General features: G+C 42.8%; 1 protein-coding gene across 1 annotated transcript; it reads right to left on the reverse strand.

Moving 5' to 3' along the window:
* Nucleotides 1-2,544: 2,544 nt before the first annotated feature.
* osr1 (odd-skipped related transciption factor 1) lies at nucleotides 2,545-10,812 on the reverse strand. The gene is made up of 3 exons (XM_004082142.4): nucleotides 10,427-10,812; nucleotides 4,886-5,582; nucleotides 2,545-3,180 (listed from the first exon to the last, which is right to left on the reverse strand). Exons 2-3 carry the CDS (start codon nucleotides 5,560-5,562, stop codon nucleotides 3,048-3,050), a joined length of 810 nt encoding a protein of 269 aa, XP_004082190.1. The 5' UTR covers nucleotides 5,563-5,582; nucleotides 10,427-10,812; the 3' UTR covers nucleotides 2,545-3,047.
* Nucleotides 10,813-17,108: the final 6,296 nt, after the last annotated feature.

Raw genomic sequence — 17,108 nt, forward strand, 5'->3', positions numbered from 1 at the left:
GGAAAAGAGAACAGGAGAAACTGATTCTGAATTTGTATCACAACTGCTGCTGCAAGGTTTCCCTAAAACCCAAATCAGGAGTATTTTGGTCAGTTCTGAATACACCACACATCATTTCTCATCATTATTCCATTTGTTTTTAGTTTTCAGAGGACTACCAAGCTGAATGCAAATTTACAGCCAGCTGCCATGCTTAATCGACAGCTCCTCACATCTGCCTGCCCTGCTTTGATCCTTGTTAAAGGTGGATATTGAATCTTTTATGCTCACTACATCATCTCTTCCATGAGACCAGATCCAGTTTAGGAAGAGATCTGAGATAAAAGGCATAAACGAAGCTAGAATCACATATAGATGTGTTTTTGTTTGGGTTAGTGTGCCGCTAAGTTCCCTGTCACGTTTTTGGTGGTAGATCTTTGTGCGGATCGCAATTCTTTTTGTTTAAGGTCAGTTAAGTTTTCGCTGTGAAGCATTAAAGCTTTTAAGGTGTTAAAAATTGTCCAAGCAATCCAAATGTGGACATTATACTGGAAACCTTGGTACTTTCTTTTTTTTTTTCTCAGGACTTTCTTCAGACTGGTTTTAACATGAGGTTAAATAAACTTTTACACTGAAAATCCCACAGTTTCAGTTCAGGTCAGGGAGAAATGTTGATAGTTTTCACTCCTGTGTTTGGTTTGGTTTGATTTAGGAAGAAAACCAAAAAAAAAAGAAAAAAAAGAAACAGAAGCAGGCCAAACTGCCTGGAAAAGTCATGCAGTTCCAACAGCGGCTGATTTGGGGGCGCAACTGCTGAATGCACTTTTAACAGGTTGGAAAAAGGACCATAATCTACAGTATGATATGGGTGAATACTCAGTTCTGATTGGCTGCAGGGTGTCCATTCAAAAGTGATGCTGGATGCCTGAGTGCTCTATACTATTGCGCTGGTCCCAATGGCAGTTTGTTAACCTGAATGACCGAAACACAGATGGACAAAAGTTGATCACAACAGCAAGACAGTAGAAAAGATCTTTGTCCTTCAAATGTCTCTATGATGGCCATGACAGCCTCTCTACCACATTATTGCTGGATATTTCTTGGTAAAAAGCGATCCAGGAAACTACTTCTGGACGTCTTTGAAGCCAACTTTTGTTTCATTGTCTGGACTAAAACATTCAATAAGAGGGGAACTTTCCCTCTGAAATGATTTGTTTTACTCAACAAGACATTTAGCGTTCGGACCACTTTCCTGTGGCAGAGCAAAATTGGTGCAGGTTAGTCGTTACCATGACAACGCGTCGCACCGCATATCAAATTGTCCGCTTCTTGTGAAAAAAACTCTTTCAGTGTGATAAATAACAAGATGAAAGTAATATTTGATTGAATACTTCTTTGTTTCGTAAGGGACCATGGTGTTAGTGGGACAATGCCCGTCCAGACGTCCCTCAGCAGATGTTAATTGACTTGGCGGAGCAATCGTCCTTCACGTCGTCCATTAATTTCTGAACAAAGGTCATTACTTACTTACTTAAATGCCTGCTTCACTGCACAACGACAACAGCAATTCCTTAGATTTACACTGCGAAGTATGTTTTCTTAATCGTGTTTAACCCCTTTATGCCATTTTGTCAATTCCCAAAGTTTAATCCAGGATTTCACTCAAGTTAGCATCACCTTGAACGGAAAAAACACAAAAGAATCTTTTTTTTTTTAAATATATAATTGGAAATAAATTCTGGCATGAAGGGGTTGAGTCATTTCCTGTCTTTGGTTTCCTTCCACTCTGTGGTCCACAGAGAGTCTGTCTGCATTCCCGCTGAAACAAACCCCACTAGAGTTCAGGTGAGCTTTCACACCTGCCACACAATCCTGAGCATCAGAGGATGTGAACCTTCAGATAAGGATCTACATCCAAAAACGCATGTGAACAGAACCGGATCAACTCCCTGTCATCAATAAAAACCTGCAGCGTGGAGTGAAGCCGAAAACAGACGTGGGTTGAAATCCCCACATTCTTTCTTGAACTGCTGAGTAGTTTGATAAAACAGACGGTTCCAATGCACCCAAGCTGTTTGCGTTTTAGGAGAGAGAACTCCTGTAAGGCAAGTTCCAAACTCCTTTCTTTATTTACTGCTAGGATTTAAGCTCTAGCCTCTAAACACATTTCCTCAAAAGCATTTAAAGTCCCACCCTGATTATCCTTTGATCTATTTTAATTATGATTACACCATTTTTAGCCAAAAAAAGAAAAAGAAAAACGTGTTTTCTAGGCCATAGTGATCTGCCTTCACATAGTGATCTGTCCCTTGTCAAAAATACTAAAGTTTTCAAATTGCATTTTTTCGTCTGCTTCACGATTTGAATTTAATAAATGTCCACCATTGTGAGAAAAATGCTAATAGAACATGTTAAAAACACCAAACATCGTTTTTATTGGATGAGGTTGTATAAATCTTTGTCGTTTTGTTATTTAACACAGGTACTACGTCAGGTACTACGAAGTGTGTTTTGGTCGACTTGAGTCAGAATCCACAGTTCAGATCAGTCACAAACAGCTGAGCGGTAATTGGTAAAATATTTTATTTAGCAATGATTATTCATTAAGAAAATAAGTTTAAGAAATCCAGTGATACATGTCAATAATTATTAATCAGGTTAAAGTGCAAAAATACATTTTGATATAATGCGTCTGTACAAAAATAACATTGAAACTGAGTATTAAAAAAAAGGAAATGTTTGTCACTAACATGGCTTTGATCATTCTGGGGCTTTGTTACTAAACATATAGGAGTAACTTTCCTCTTTGGATTAAATGCTTGTGAAGTCTTTGTGCTGAGCAGCCACAGGGGTTTTTCAAGGTCCATTTCACATTCCACACATCCACCGGCTTCTCTGCCAAGTCAGGCTTTGATAACAAGCACTGAGGCTGATTCTGTTTTTTCTTTAAGACGTGGCCGGTGGAATATTTCATCCTTGAGGAATGTTTGCCTCCCGAGAAGGAAAAGTCTTTGGCTGTTCTTTGGGTCATCTTTGGTCGTGTTTTTCCAGTGTCCCGGTCGCTTGACCTACTTGACCTTGGCTGGCTTCAGCTCTTTGACCTGCATGTGTAATGTTTTGTGGACAGCCAATGTTCTGGACTGACAGAAGCCTTTTCCGCACTCTTGACATTTGAAGGGCTTCTCTTTGGAATGGATGTACCTGCAGGGAGAAAGGCAGCAGGTTAGGGCATCCCACAGCTTCTGTGAAGTCAACACCTTCACTGTGGCTGACACACGTTTGCTGAGCGCGGCAAATTCTTCCAGTGCACGAGATCACATGTTCTGCTCAACGTCCATTCATGGATAACATGTTAGTTAAAGGGAAGTCAGAGTGACCACTTCATGAGCAAAGAAAAAACAAACTGAAGACCATTTTTGGACTTTTGTAACAAGGATGAACAGCAGCTGATCTCAGGATCTCAGTTCTGGTATCACTGATTCCATGAACTATGGATTATGTTAGATCTCATGGTAAAATACAACTTGGATTTCCACTCCGTCCGCTAAAAATGGCTGATTCGACAGTTGTTACCATCTAATCATGGTCCTAAACCCCTTCTCCAGTGCAATAATAGACCTTAAAAGATGTCAAATGCTACTGTCAACATACATGTGATAACTGTTGGAGAATGTGGATTCTGTAATGTGCGTTTAGCATACGGTGGACTCACACTGGACTGTCGCTACCAAATACTGGCGGAATTACAGCAACAGTTGGAAAAGACTGAGTGTTTGACTGATTTTTTTTCTTTTACAGCTCTATTTTGATATTTGAAAGACTAAAGGCCTGTTCACACCGGGACGAATTTCGCCGGCGATTTTCGCCGACGTTTAACGCCTCGTGACTAAACAAAGGGCACCAACGAGAGTGTGCACACCGACGCGAAAAAACGCCAGGCGTTAAAGCGTCAAAAAAAAAAACGCCTCGGGTTCGTTTTTTTTTTTCGACGCATCGCGTCGAAATCTACTCGACCAATGAGAATGGCGCTTTTGCTCACGTGTCTGGAGCTTCTGAAGTTACAGTAAAACACAACTTGGGGGCGCTCAAACACAAAACTGCCTTGCTGAGCACACATACCAGCGAAGAAGATAGACGCCAAGTAGCGTCTACACAGCCGCGACGAAATAATGACGGACATTCTAAAATATCCCCGAACCAAGCACCAGTTGGAGCTACTGGTGCTTGAAATGTTCATGTTTTCTTTGTTTGATTCTGACAATCGCGTAAATACTTGCTCTCTTCTTCTGAGTGAAAAGCGACTTTAAGAAGCGTAAAGTTGCGCAGCGCCACCTTGTGTACAGGAGTATTTCTGTTTTACATTAAGCGCCATCTAATGTCAGGGAAGGAAATTGCATGTTTGCTCGGCTCATCCTCAGCGAAAATCACCTGGGTGTGAACACAAAAGACGTGGCGAAAAACGCTGGCGAATAACGCCTGGCGAATATTCGTCCCGGTGTGTACGGGCCTTAAGGCTGAATCCAAATTGCTTCCCTACCCCTCTGGCTTCTTCTTATTTCTCTGTAGGAGCCGTGGTCATTTCCTCCGCCGATAGGGTGATACGTGTCTCACTTGTGGCGTCCAGGAGAAATGCATTTCTTCATGTTTACTTTTAAATCTCAGTATTGAATTTTTGTTTTTGCTTGACTTTTTTTTTTATTTGTTATTATAAAACTGAAGTTATTTTTTCGAGCATTGGCAGCTACATACTAAGTTAGATGAACAGAGGCTATTGATGAGGTCATCCAGTGGTAGTAACGTCCGAATTTTATTTTGTCTGAACTCACTATTTGGTCTGTGTTTTACTCACTATCTCCTACTCTGAACACTAAAAATCGAAAAGATGGATGAACGGTGAGGTTCTCACCTGTGGTCTCTGAGGTGGTCCTGCCTCCTGAAGGCCTTGTGGCAGATGTCGCACGTGTACGGCCTCTCGTCCGTGTGCGTCCTCTCGTGGATCAAAAGGTTGTAAGATTTGGTAAAATGTCGGCCACAGAACTTGCAGACAAACTCCTTCTTGGTCTTGGAGGGCAGTCGGCCGCGGCTGGACTTGCGCTCTGGTGAGGAGAGTTTGGTCACGTCCAGCAGACAGCCCAGCCCGGACGAGCTCTGGTGCTGAGGCGGAACCTGGGCCGTCGCAGCAGCTGCTGCACCCGTCATGCTCAGGTCCTCCACCTTCAGGTGGTCATCCTGAGTGGCGGCTGCTGCCAGGTTGGCGAAGTCAAATCGTGGTTTGCTCTTGGAGCTCTGGAGCAGCGCGGCGGAGTCCAGCTTCGGCTGCAGGAGGTGAGGGAATATGGGGATGGAGGCCATGGAGGAAAACTGGGGGGGCAGCTTGGAGATGGTGCAGCGTGGCAGAGCCAGAGGCTGGTAGCCAAGAGTCCACTGGTGGAGGTGGATGGCGTGCAGGGCGCTGAAACTGTAGATGCTGTGAAAATGGTCTGCTGGAAGCTGAAGACCTGTGGAGCTCTGGATGAGGGAGCAGTTGGCCAGCTGAAGGGACGGATGAAGAGGGACGGGCGCCGGAAGAGTCTTACTGCCCATAGTTCCAAAACCAGGTTCCTCTAAAAAAGACACAACAATGAAATGTGAACAACTCACTCAAGTTCTTCCTTAAAAAGGCATAACATTTCCTGTTGAAGAACAGGATTCAAACATTCAAGTGTAAGGAGTATCTATTCCCAGAAAAATTATCATTCTCAAAGACATCATTGGATATTTTGGTGCATCTTTGACATGTGAAGTTTGTCAGCCTCCCTTTAAGTCCTGACTTCTCCAGGCGTCACTCACACCTTTTGTCTTGATTCTTCTAGAGAACTGCTTCGATCAAGGTGAAGCAGCGCTTCAGAAAAACACCAGAGAGTGGCTCTGTCCTCACGTTTCTCCTCACAGGTCCACAGACTTGACGTGCTTGATATGCAGATGAGTCTCACCCTGCACTCCCTTCACCCCCCGGAGGTGCTGTTAGAATACACAACCAGCCAGTTGAAGTGTAGAAGGTCATTTTCTGACCCCAATGCGGGATCCTCAGAACTGAATTCAGGCTCTGCTGCTGGAACTGTTTAGATAGAAGCAACACTGATGGTGTAAACATCTGAAGGTTAGGCTCAAGGTCAGCGGTGGGCAAACGTTTTGACTCGTGGGTCATACAGGGTTTTAAAAATTGACAGGAGGACTGGAGCAGAAGGAGATGCGTGGCGTGTTTATATATATAGATATATATATATATATATATCTATATATATATAGATATATATATAGATATATATATATATTCTCATTCTAGTACCAATTGCACCAATGGGGTCAATGTTCCTCAGGGAAAAGGAGAAATGCTGCGTTTATGTGTTGTTGGGATGGTTTGAGAAATGACTGTCCGACTCAGAAAACACAGAAACATTAAATAAAAAAAATACAAATCTTCCAATACCACATGAAAGCAGAAGAACTTTCTGAGCCAAAACAAAGTTCAAATTCTTTGTGGTGCACCATCTATAGGAAGACTCCAGAATTTCAGGGAATATAAAACATTTATCAGGATTATCGATATAATTTATTCCAGTTTGGAGGCTGGATGAGGTCGTTTAACAGGCAGCATATGGGCTCAGCGCTGTACTTTGCCCACCTGCTCGATGTCAATACTAAAAGTGAATTTTAAATACTTTCAAACATTTGTTGAGTTTTGGGTCCACATAAACCCTCTCCTGCTTTCTCTTCCTCCACTCAGTCAGGGACATAATGCCTTGCTTGGAGAGGAAACCCTGTCGATGAAACCTTTTTAGGACAGAACTGCTGTAAAAGACTAAAAAATCTTCCGCTCCCCACCATCCGCTAAACACATCGATGGATTACTTGTGCAGCACAGAAATGTCAGAAAAACAAACAAACTCTTGAAACACTTTTGCACATAATGCACAGATGAAAATAAGTCATACGTGAATATACATGGAAAAAGTGGCAAAGCTTCTGGTCTTTAGGTGAAATTTGATCACAAATGAACCATGGGAACAAAACATTAATCGACATAGAACTTGAACCGTGCCTGATTGCAGCGCTATTTATGTGCATTTCATTAGTGAATCGTGTGTCAATAACGTAAGTTGAAAGAGATATGTGCGCCGTATAAGCGATATAAAAGTTATACATCGGTGGTTCATGCATGAAAAGTCTGTGAGACATACGTGGAACGTGGAAAGACACAAACGTACGTACGCATCTCGCAAAGATCACACACAACCACATACGATTTACAGAACAATTGGGTATAACCTACGTAAAATCTGCATTAACTGGGTAATTCTCAACCAAACAAATGTTGAACTCCTACAACATCTCAAACCGAACATCGACGCACGACAAACACAAGAATCACTTGTGAATCACGTGTGATGGAAGACCGAGCATGGAAAACCTGCAACATGTAGGAAGTATCTGTGGATGACAGCGCTTTTGGGGAGAGGCCTCTGGAGAGTTCAGATGTGAACGCCACAGATGTGTGCTGCTGCAGTGCCAGAGAAGAAAACAAAAGCCGTGCACAGGCCTGGCTCTGTGTTTGTGCGCATGGTTCAGACACATGCCTGCGGCGGCTGAGTGACAGCGCTCGTCCACACAAATACCTGCGATCTGTTCAATCTGGTTGGATAAGCTGCAGCAACAATAGACAATGATGTATCTTTGTGTCAGGCAGACGCTCGCGGGCCACACCTCGGGCCCACAGCGCGCACAACTGACGTCTTTGACTCCCAACTGCTGCAGCTGCTCATTCAGGAAGTTTCATTTTGGTCTGGTCCTGGACGGTTTGAGGGGCTGAAACGGGTTCGTCAGATCTGCTCGCATACCTTTAACCCTGTAAAACCCTCAGATGACACCTTTAAGACAAACACAAACAAGGAAGTCCTCACGAAAGAAGCAGGAAGACTTTCCTTTCAACTAGTTTGTGTTTATTTTAACTCATGGGAGAATGTAGACGTTTTTTTAAATATACAAATGGATATTTTGTTCTAAATTTGAAGCAAAACGCTGATTATTTGCTCTCATTTTGCTCATTTGTTTTGTAGAAACTTAACACACTTTAGATTTCCTTGGATGAATTTGGCTTTTTATTTGACTAAACTTTTTTGTTTTTTTATTATTGTTTTTTTGGACATTTTAATAATAAAAATAATCCTTTTTATAGTGTTTCCTGAAGCTGATTGTCATTCCTGACATCCACATAGGATTGGGCTTTGTAAGCATTTTGTGCTCATTGTGAGAAAATAGGAAAAGTGCCACAGATTGACTTAATACAAATGCTGAGTGTTAGTTAGCCCGCTGCTGGTTAGCAGGTTGACTTTCTTTGCTGATGTCTGTAGAAATCCTGTTGAAAAAAAGTTGGGAATCATCTGAAAACTTAAACAAATGTCAAAACTGAATGAAAGTAACCATTATATCATCACATAAATCAGAACCTGATGAGGTTATTATTGATTTTCCTTAGTTAAAATAAAATTACAGAGTGAGCAAGATTTTGTGAGTAAGATTGAATCTGAACCCAGTATTAAATATCAAATTGTTTTACAAAATCAGCCCCTCATTGTATGTTTTCTGCACAAGCAAATCATTTCTGCAGTGAAAAATAAATATATTCTTCTGTTAGGAATCCACCAAACGTCTCTGAAGGAGACGTGAGGTCAGAGTGAAGGAGCAACACTGTTAGACATTTCAGAATCAAACTTGGATCATTGGAACCAGCGAATCGGCAAAACCGTCTTTCTTTTCTGCTGAACTGCCTTCAGTTAGAATACGCCTTCTTTATCCTGAGGATTGATGTGAGTGTGCAGCACTTAAAAAAGGAAAAGTTCTGCACACCATTAGTCCAGAAATGTTCTTTTTCAAAGAAACAGAATCCCTCCTTTTGAAAAAAACATGGAATCACTGGAATATCATCTTATTATCTTTATAAAAAAAATACGAAACCTTTGATGTTTTTCAATGAAAAACAGCTGAACCTAAATTGGAGGCAATGGAAAGACTTTAAATAGTGTTTTCTGGATGCATGTCTAGAAAAAGTGCTTTTGGTGTCATTCTAGAGACCAGAGTTTTACATTACATTTAGAAGTCATTCATATTCTGTAGTGTGAGTGAGTGGGACAATCATAAGCAGGCAGGACTTTTTGTTTTTTAGCATTTTTCGGGTAATGAAAATGATGTTTTTCTCTTCAAAAAGTCTCTTAAAAAACGAGTTAACAGAGAAGGCGGCCGCTCTTCTGCTGCCTGTTGTGATGAGGAGCGGCGGAGCTGGAACTCCCGCCCCCTCCTCCTGTCTGATCACCATGCAGAAGTAATAGACTTCATGCAGAAGTTTGACTGACTGGAGCTCTGCTGCAGCCACACTTAACCCTTTCAAGGCCATCTGCATACAGAAGGACCCCCCCCCCCCCCCCCCCCCCCCCCCAAGTTCTGGTCCGGTCTGCCAGATTCAGATTTTTTTTTAAAAAAATGTGATTTTATCAAAAGATAGGAACATTTCTGCAGGAGCAGTTGAGCTGCAGCTTCAGAGCCTCACAGGAGTTTTGCTCTGGAGCTGATCTGATGATCAAGTTGGAGCCAAATAGATGGACCGCTCGTTTCTCTTCAGACTGATGCAGAATAAAACGTGTTTGGTTTGCACGTATCCATTCGTTAAAACTGCAGGCTATAATTATAATACCTGTCTTGTACTGAGCAGTAGAATAAAAAAATTATGGGAATATATAGAAACTGCTGTTGGATGTGGGAGTTTACGCTGAAATCCGGACCTCCGCGGTTCTAAAGAAGTTCAAAATTCAAATTTTAAATCTGAAACAGACATTTTACATGTATGCTCAGACCTTCTGAGGAGGAGTTGGGGCTCACAGCCTTCCCACATGACAGCGCTGCCTTTTCCTCGCGCATGGATGTGAGCGCACGAAGGTGCCAGAGCCCCTCGTGCGCTCAGCCATTAAGTGGATCAGTGGGATGAAGAGGAGGTGAGAGCAGACAGAGACGGAAGCCTGGGATGTTGATTGAGACGCGCCTGAAGTTTGAAAGTCTTAAAAATAAATCCATCAGGGGGATAGCAGTCTTCCAAAATTCAGATTTTCATCACTTGTTTGATGGTACTTCAAGGTTTTCACGTTTGCTGATGTTTGAATGAAAAAAAAATCTCAGAGGAAAAATGTCCTGACTTCTCCGTTTAGGACATTCAGGAAAACATTTTGATACATTTTCACTAAATAACTGTGTTCTAGTGGCCAATTATAGGTGACATCAGCACGATGACGCGCACACCTGTTGCGCGCAGCTCCCAAACTTTTAAAAAGCTTTAAAAAAAAACAGGTTGTTGAACTAGGATAAAAGACTGGACCACTGTGCACGCGTTTTAGAATTAGATTCCGGGAGCTGAACTCACCGCGCAGAGATGAAAGTTTCGTCTGTAATCCTGCTGGATCGCCAGGAAGTGGAAGCCCAGCCGAGCAGCGCTGCGCACCTGGATGGACGTGTCAGTGAAGCGGCAGCATGTTCCCGCTGCTGCAGCGGACGAGCAGAACCGAGCCGGTACGTGCGTGCGTGCGTGCGTGCGTGAGGCAGCTGCGTGGTTCACTGTGGAGCTGTGGCGGCTCGCTGCGTTCACACCTCTCGGCTCCGCCACACGGGTCTGCGCTCTGAGCCGCCGCTTCTTTTAATAGGCGAAGTCCGACACCTTGTGGCACGTCACACAGCCGGCCCATTCACACGCGCACGACACCAACACGCACACACGCAGCACGATGGTGTGCTCTGACGTGAGTGGATGCGCGCACTCAGCAAAAAAAAAAAAAAAAAGAAAGAAAGAAAAAAAAACATTCTGCACTTTTCTTCATCATGTAGTCCCGCGTGCACAGCGCCGCGCGGACATGATGGACCCTGCAGGGGGTCCGAGCGCGTGCGCAGCTGGGTTTCCCACATTACTGCCCTCAACTATTCATTTGAATGAAATATTATTAAGTGTTTATGATTTGTATCCCAAATACAAATCTTTGTTCATTTTTCTAAATCCTAACAGTGTTTAGAAAACTTTGATTGACGAAAAGATGCAGAGTTGGAACAGGTGAGGTCATCAGGTGAACAAACTTCAAACCAGCAGCCAATTTGGGGCATTTTTCCATCAAAAAGTATCTTTGATTAAACATGTCAGATACAAAAACTTTATTTAAATCAGAAATCACTGGAGATCAATCAACTGTCCTTCCAGCTGCTTCTTAGACAAACAAGAACATAAAAAACAAAAAAATGTACCAGTGGGTTAAACCTTTACGCAGGACATGTTGGACTCCGTCATTTCTGGTTCAGTTCATGTCCGAACTTTTATGTGCAGCCTGTGAGTCATCTCTGCTTTTTACAGAAGATGCTGTTTTGGTTTTACTGAACCAGAAACCTTCACAGAGCGCAGTGGCGGTTCGCAGTCTAGTGAGAAGCAGCTGGAATGAGAATCAACACCTCCACGTTTTAGACCGTTTGTCCTCTCCTGGTAGGTGGAGAGGTGAGAGCTGCCCCCCAATGAGGTCTCATGGAGGATGGAGCCTGAGCTGAAGAAGGAGCTGAGCTGCAGGACAAGCTCTGGATGGACTGCTTGGTCTGCCTCTGGGTCATGTGACCCAAAGGGTAAGATTTTGGGTACAAGTCCCTTAAATGACTGGACGCTCCTTTTGACAGAGACAGTGAAGAGCTCGGCCTCCTGGACCCGACCAGAAGGATTCTGGGCAGGAACAGGCTGTGTCTCTCGGCTGGCCTGAAGAACTGGAGGAAGGTTCTGTGGGGGGGTGGGGGGGTCTGAGCATCTCTGCTGCGGCCTCGGACAGGCGCCAGAGGAAATTTAGATTTATTGTTGTTTACATAATTCTTTCCATGTAATTCTTCAAAAGATTATTTTCAAAGAGCTAGAAAAGTGTTATTTCAACTGTGTGACTGATGCTCAACATCTGCCATCTTCAGACCTTCCTCCATGTTCTGCTGAAGACTTTCACATAAAACCAACTTTTATAATCGGATTTAAAAACCACTTTCCATTTCAAATGGAGGCAGGGTTTACAACATCTGAAAATAGACTCTGATGGCTGCACAAAAGAGTTGACTCTGCCACCCGAACCACATCAGAGCAACGATTCATCCTGGAGTTCCTCAGGGTTCTGTTCTCTGGTTTCAGGTTCACTTTCACTCAGATAACACACGATGAGAAAAGAAGAGGGCAGTTTTATCTCAGGTCAGGTTGAGGAGGGATTCATGCAGAAGATACATTCAGGTCAAAGTTGAAATGATGGGTTTGTTGTTCGGCCACTTGGATCAGGTTTGGATTTGTGTCTCCAGAGAGTTTCTTCTTCTAGAAATGAATGGATCCAGACCAGCAGGTGGAGAACATGAAGTTATCCATCAATCGCTGTGTGCCAGAAAACTTTAGCTTTACTTTAACTTTAGATCCCAACTTTTTCTAAACCTGTGGAAAAAAGGAAAAAAAATCTTGTGACAAAAACCTAAAAAAAGGATTAATTAAAAATTAGAACAGAAATGTTAGTTGGAGGTGAAAGGAATGCAAAAGCTGAGATGCTCCTCAATCAAAACCTGCCATCTAGTGGACAAGTGTGTCGAGACTTTGAACTCACTGTTGTAAAAACATACTTAGGATCAGACGCTTCACATCAAATGACTTGTATTTGTCTGAAAGTTTGCAAAAAGTTTCCCTTTTTATTTTTTAAAAGGCTGAATGTCAATCCGATCATAATCTGGGATTAAGTTTACCTGACAGAGTCGACAGCTTTTACGGCAAAAACTGAGTCTTTTGCAAAAACAATCATCAACCTTTGAAATGCAAATAAATATGTATTTAACTATTTAGCAAAGGTAAACATTGTAGGTCAACATTTAGCACAAAAAGCCCAACATCCATTTGAATATTTTAATATTCTGCATGAAAAATGTATTGAAAAATAAATAACTAATAAATTAAGCCAAACAATAACTTAAAAAATAATACAACTAAAATAATCTTTTACTTTAAAATGTACTTTGAGTTTTGCAAAAGCACTGAATTTTCAAAAGCAAACGTTTGAAAAAATGTAATTAAGAGATTTCATATCCATTAAAAAAGTAGTTAATTGATAAATTGATTGCTGCCTTGATGTGTTACCCACTAGATTTCTAAAGTCTGTCCTGAGCAGTTTGTTGCCACCAATTATTCAAATAGTTAACATGTCTCTTCAATCTGGAATATTCCCAGAGGCCTTAAAAACTGCAGTCATTAAACCTCTCCTGAAGAAGAGCGGTCTTGATCCCACTGTACTGAATAATTACAGACCTATCTCTAATCTGCCATTTTTAGGAAAAGTCCTTGAAAAAGTTGTCTACCAACAGCTCACTGACTTTGTCTTATTAAACAATTCATTTGATGTTTTCCAGTCAGGTTTTAGACCCCATCATAGCACAGAAACTGCTCTTATCAAGGTAACCAACGACATCCGCCTGAACACTGATGATGGCAAAGTCACTGTCTTAATCCTGCTAGACCTGAGCGCTGCCTTTGATACTGTTGATCATGGGATCGTTTTGCACAGACTCCAAGACTGGGTTGGCATCTATGGATCTGCCCTAAGTTGGCTCAAGTCTTATCTGGAAGACAGGAAATACTTTGTTGAAATTGGGAGTTGTGTCTCAGACTACATGGCCTTGACTTGTGGTGTGCCCCAGGGATCGATCCTGGGACCCCTTCTGTTCAACCTCTACATGCTGCCACTAGGGCAGTTAATACGCAGTAATAACATATCTTATCACAACTATGCAGATGATACTCAGATCTATGTGTCACTGACAACAGGTGAATATGGGCCGGTGGATTCACTCAGCCACTGCCTCCATCAGATCAGTGCGTGGATGCAGAACAACTTTCTCCAGCTAAACTCAAACAAGACCGAAGTTATTATTTTTGGCCCACAGAAACAAAGAGAAAGTGTCAGCAGCTACCTTCATTCTCTGTCTCTAAAACCCTCAAATCAAGTCAGAAATCTAGAGGTAATCATGGACTCTGACCTGAACTTTAACAGCCATATCAAGTCAGTAACATCAGCGGCATTTTACCATCTGAAAAACATTGCCAAAATCAAAAACATAGTGTCAAAGCCAGACCTGGAGATACTTATTCATGCATTTGTCTCCAGTAGGTTAGACTACTGTAACGGCCTGCTCACCGGCCTCTCCAAACGAGCTGTAAAACAGCTTCAGTACATCCAGAATGCTGCTGCTCGAGTCCTGACCAGAACCAGGAAGTATGATCACATTAGTCCTGTGCTCAGGTCTCTGCACTGGCTCCCTGTACCTCAAAGAATAGACTTCAAAGCAGCTCTGCTTGTGTACAAGTCTCTCCATGGCCGAGCACCAAAGTACATCTCTGACATGTTAGTGCCATATGAACCATCTCGTACTCTGAGGACCTCAGGGGCCGGCCTCCTGTTGATGCCCAGAGTCAGAACTAAACAAGGGGAATCAGCGTTTCAATATTCTGCAGCTAAAATCTGGAACAGCCTCCCTGAAGGCGTAAGACAGGCCTCTTCTGTGTTCATGTTCAAATCTAGACTTAAAACATTTCTGTTTAGCCGTGTATATGACTGAAAGGTCCTATCTGCACTTTTCTTTCCTTTCCTTCCTTTATTTTTAAATCAATTTTCAAATTTTGTTTTTCTTTTCTTTTAAAGTAAATTTTACGTTGATTTTTCTATGATGTATTGTGATTTTAATGCATTTTTCTGTTTTGTGAAGCACCTTGAATTACTTTGTGTACGAATTGTGCTATACAAATAAACTTGCCTTGCCTTGCCTTGCCTTGCCTAAATAACGACCTAAGACTTAATAAAGATGCAAAGTAACCCCCCCCCTCCCCCAACAATAAACACTGATGTCCTGTAAGAGAAGGGCCAGAGTGGCCTCCATCTTCTGAGGACACTGGTGCAGGAGCGAGCAGAAGCCTGAGGACTCGTTCTGACTCGATGCTGTTGGCTGATGGGGAGCGAGCAGCAGAACTGTCAGGAGGTCCAGTTCCGTCCTGGGCCGCTGGCTGGACTCTGCGGAAGAGCTGGGTCATGCGGACCAAACCTGGGTCCATCATGGACAACAGTTCTCGCCCACTGGGACTGAGAAGTTCCTTCAGCAACAGACTCGGACATCCCCTGTTCATTCATTCCCACAACCATCAGACTCCTCATCTCCTCTATGTAACTCGGTCATCAAAACTATTTATTTATGTGTCTATTTACTTGTTTGTTTGCTGATTTATTTGTGGTTTATTTGTTTTTTCTCCTTGGTGAAAGGACGTTCACACCGTCCCAGGTGTCTAAGGTGAGCAGAACCGCAGGTGTCGGTCTGAAATCAGCTGATCCACACATGTTCTGACCAGAAAACATCAACTTGTCCAAGAGCTGAAGAGGGTTTTTTTTTTGGATGACACTCATCATGCTTCTTAAGAATTTACAAGGCAGGTCAGATCTCTTCAGTAGATAAACATGACCCAAAAGAAAATACTTTTTTTCATTGAATTCTCCAAAAAATGAAGATACCACTGAAGCGCTTCCTCTGTTTTAGAGTGTGAGCTTCTTCAGGTCTACGAGACAGAAATTGGAGAGCAAGTTGTGCGACTTTGGCATTCGCACACAAAGGAGAAAGCAAAATCTAAAAGCTTTATGTTTTTCACTACAAAAGTAGAAGTCAGCAGAACTTCTGCCAGTTTGAAGTGACATCAACTCCATGGATTTTCCTTCAGCTCATGTGTTTCTGTCCATTATTTTCCTAATATTACTCTTCCAAGACGAGGAATGAGAAACAGGATTTTACCAGCAGCAATGATTTGTCAACTTTCTGTTTACATCTGGTTCTCCTCACTCAAAGCCCCGGACTCTCTCTTGGAGGTATTGTTTTCATGTGTTGCTTCAAAAACAATGCATTCAAAATGGCTGGAAGCTTTCCTTGGCCGGTTAGAGCGTCCGCCGGTCGAGGGAGGCCTGATTTACAGTCATGGGCTAAAACGCCTGGTGTGAATTTGTGTCCGTTTTCCCTCTGCTCCCATCCAGCTCCTTGAGATGTCCTCGCTGAGTGCAGCTGAGAGCATCAGCGGCGTTTGATGTCGTCTGCGGCAGACCGGAGCTCAAACAGAAGGAGCTGATTAGAGCCGATCGGGTTTCAGCTCGCAGACCCGCCTTCTCTTTGTCTCCTGTGCTGAATGGAGCTCCTCACCTTGTGGCGATCCACTTGATGCATTTTAGCGCCGGTGTTTGAGTCGGAGCCAGCGCTCTACGAGAATGTGTAATTTTATAATCACTAGAAACCACAGAGGGTGGCTGTTCAGAGGAACCAAAACACTGTTGACTCACACTGGAACTATTTGTGGTTGGAGCTGCTTTTGATTTGGACCGAATTAGGAGTGCACGCAGGTGCTCTGATGTGCATGTGTGTGTGTGTGTGTGTGTGTGAGCAGCACACCACCGCAGGGTTCAGGCCTCTATGACTTCAGCATTCCTGTCCTAACCACTGCTGCTGGAGAGGAAGGTTTTACTGCTTTAGAACTATTTTGCACTGTTTTTCAGGATTAGTGTGCAGATTTGCATTTGAGGGTCTGGATGTGTGAGCCAGTCTGTAGAACAATCTGTGCTAGCTGCTGCCAAAGTCATCACATGGTGGGGAGTTTGGATGTTTTACGTGTGTTTAATGATCCTGAGGTTTTTCACCCAAACTTTGGTTTTGTTCAGATGGTCTTAAACAAAACTGGGGGGGGGGGGGTTCTGAGGACTTTCTAGGACTTCTCTATCGACTCCTGGGTCTGAAGGCCCAAACTGGTCCCACTCTGATCATCTTTTGATCTTTTCTAAGACATAGTTTCTGATCATCAGAAATTTGCCCTTTATGGGACTGTTGGCATGGAGCAACCCCGCCCCCTTTGCCCTTCCTCTTGCTGAGAGCTCTCTGTTTAAGCGCTCTCCCATTTGTAGCATAGTTTCTACGCCACACATACGATCGTTTTCAAACTTCTTTTTTTTTTTTTGCCTCTGCTCCCGGTTCACAACTATTTAAATAATGAA

The sequence above is a fragment of the Oryzias latipes genome, chromosome 22 (assembly GCF_002234675.1).
Source record: "Oryzias latipes chromosome 22, ASM223467v1".
NCBI classification, from domain to species: domain Eukaryota; kingdom Metazoa; phylum Chordata; class Actinopteri; order Beloniformes; family Adrianichthyidae; genus Oryzias; species Oryzias latipes.

Coding starts and splice junctions, on each gene's coding strand:
- osr1 (XM_004082142.4), bottom strand. CDS start 5,562: ATGGGCAGTAAGACTCTTCCGGCGCCCGTCCCTCTTCATCCGTCCCTT. Junction 3,181..4,885: donor GACCACCTCAGAGACCACAG/GTGAGAACCTCA, acceptor TTCTCCCTGCAG/GTACATCCATTCCAAAGAGA.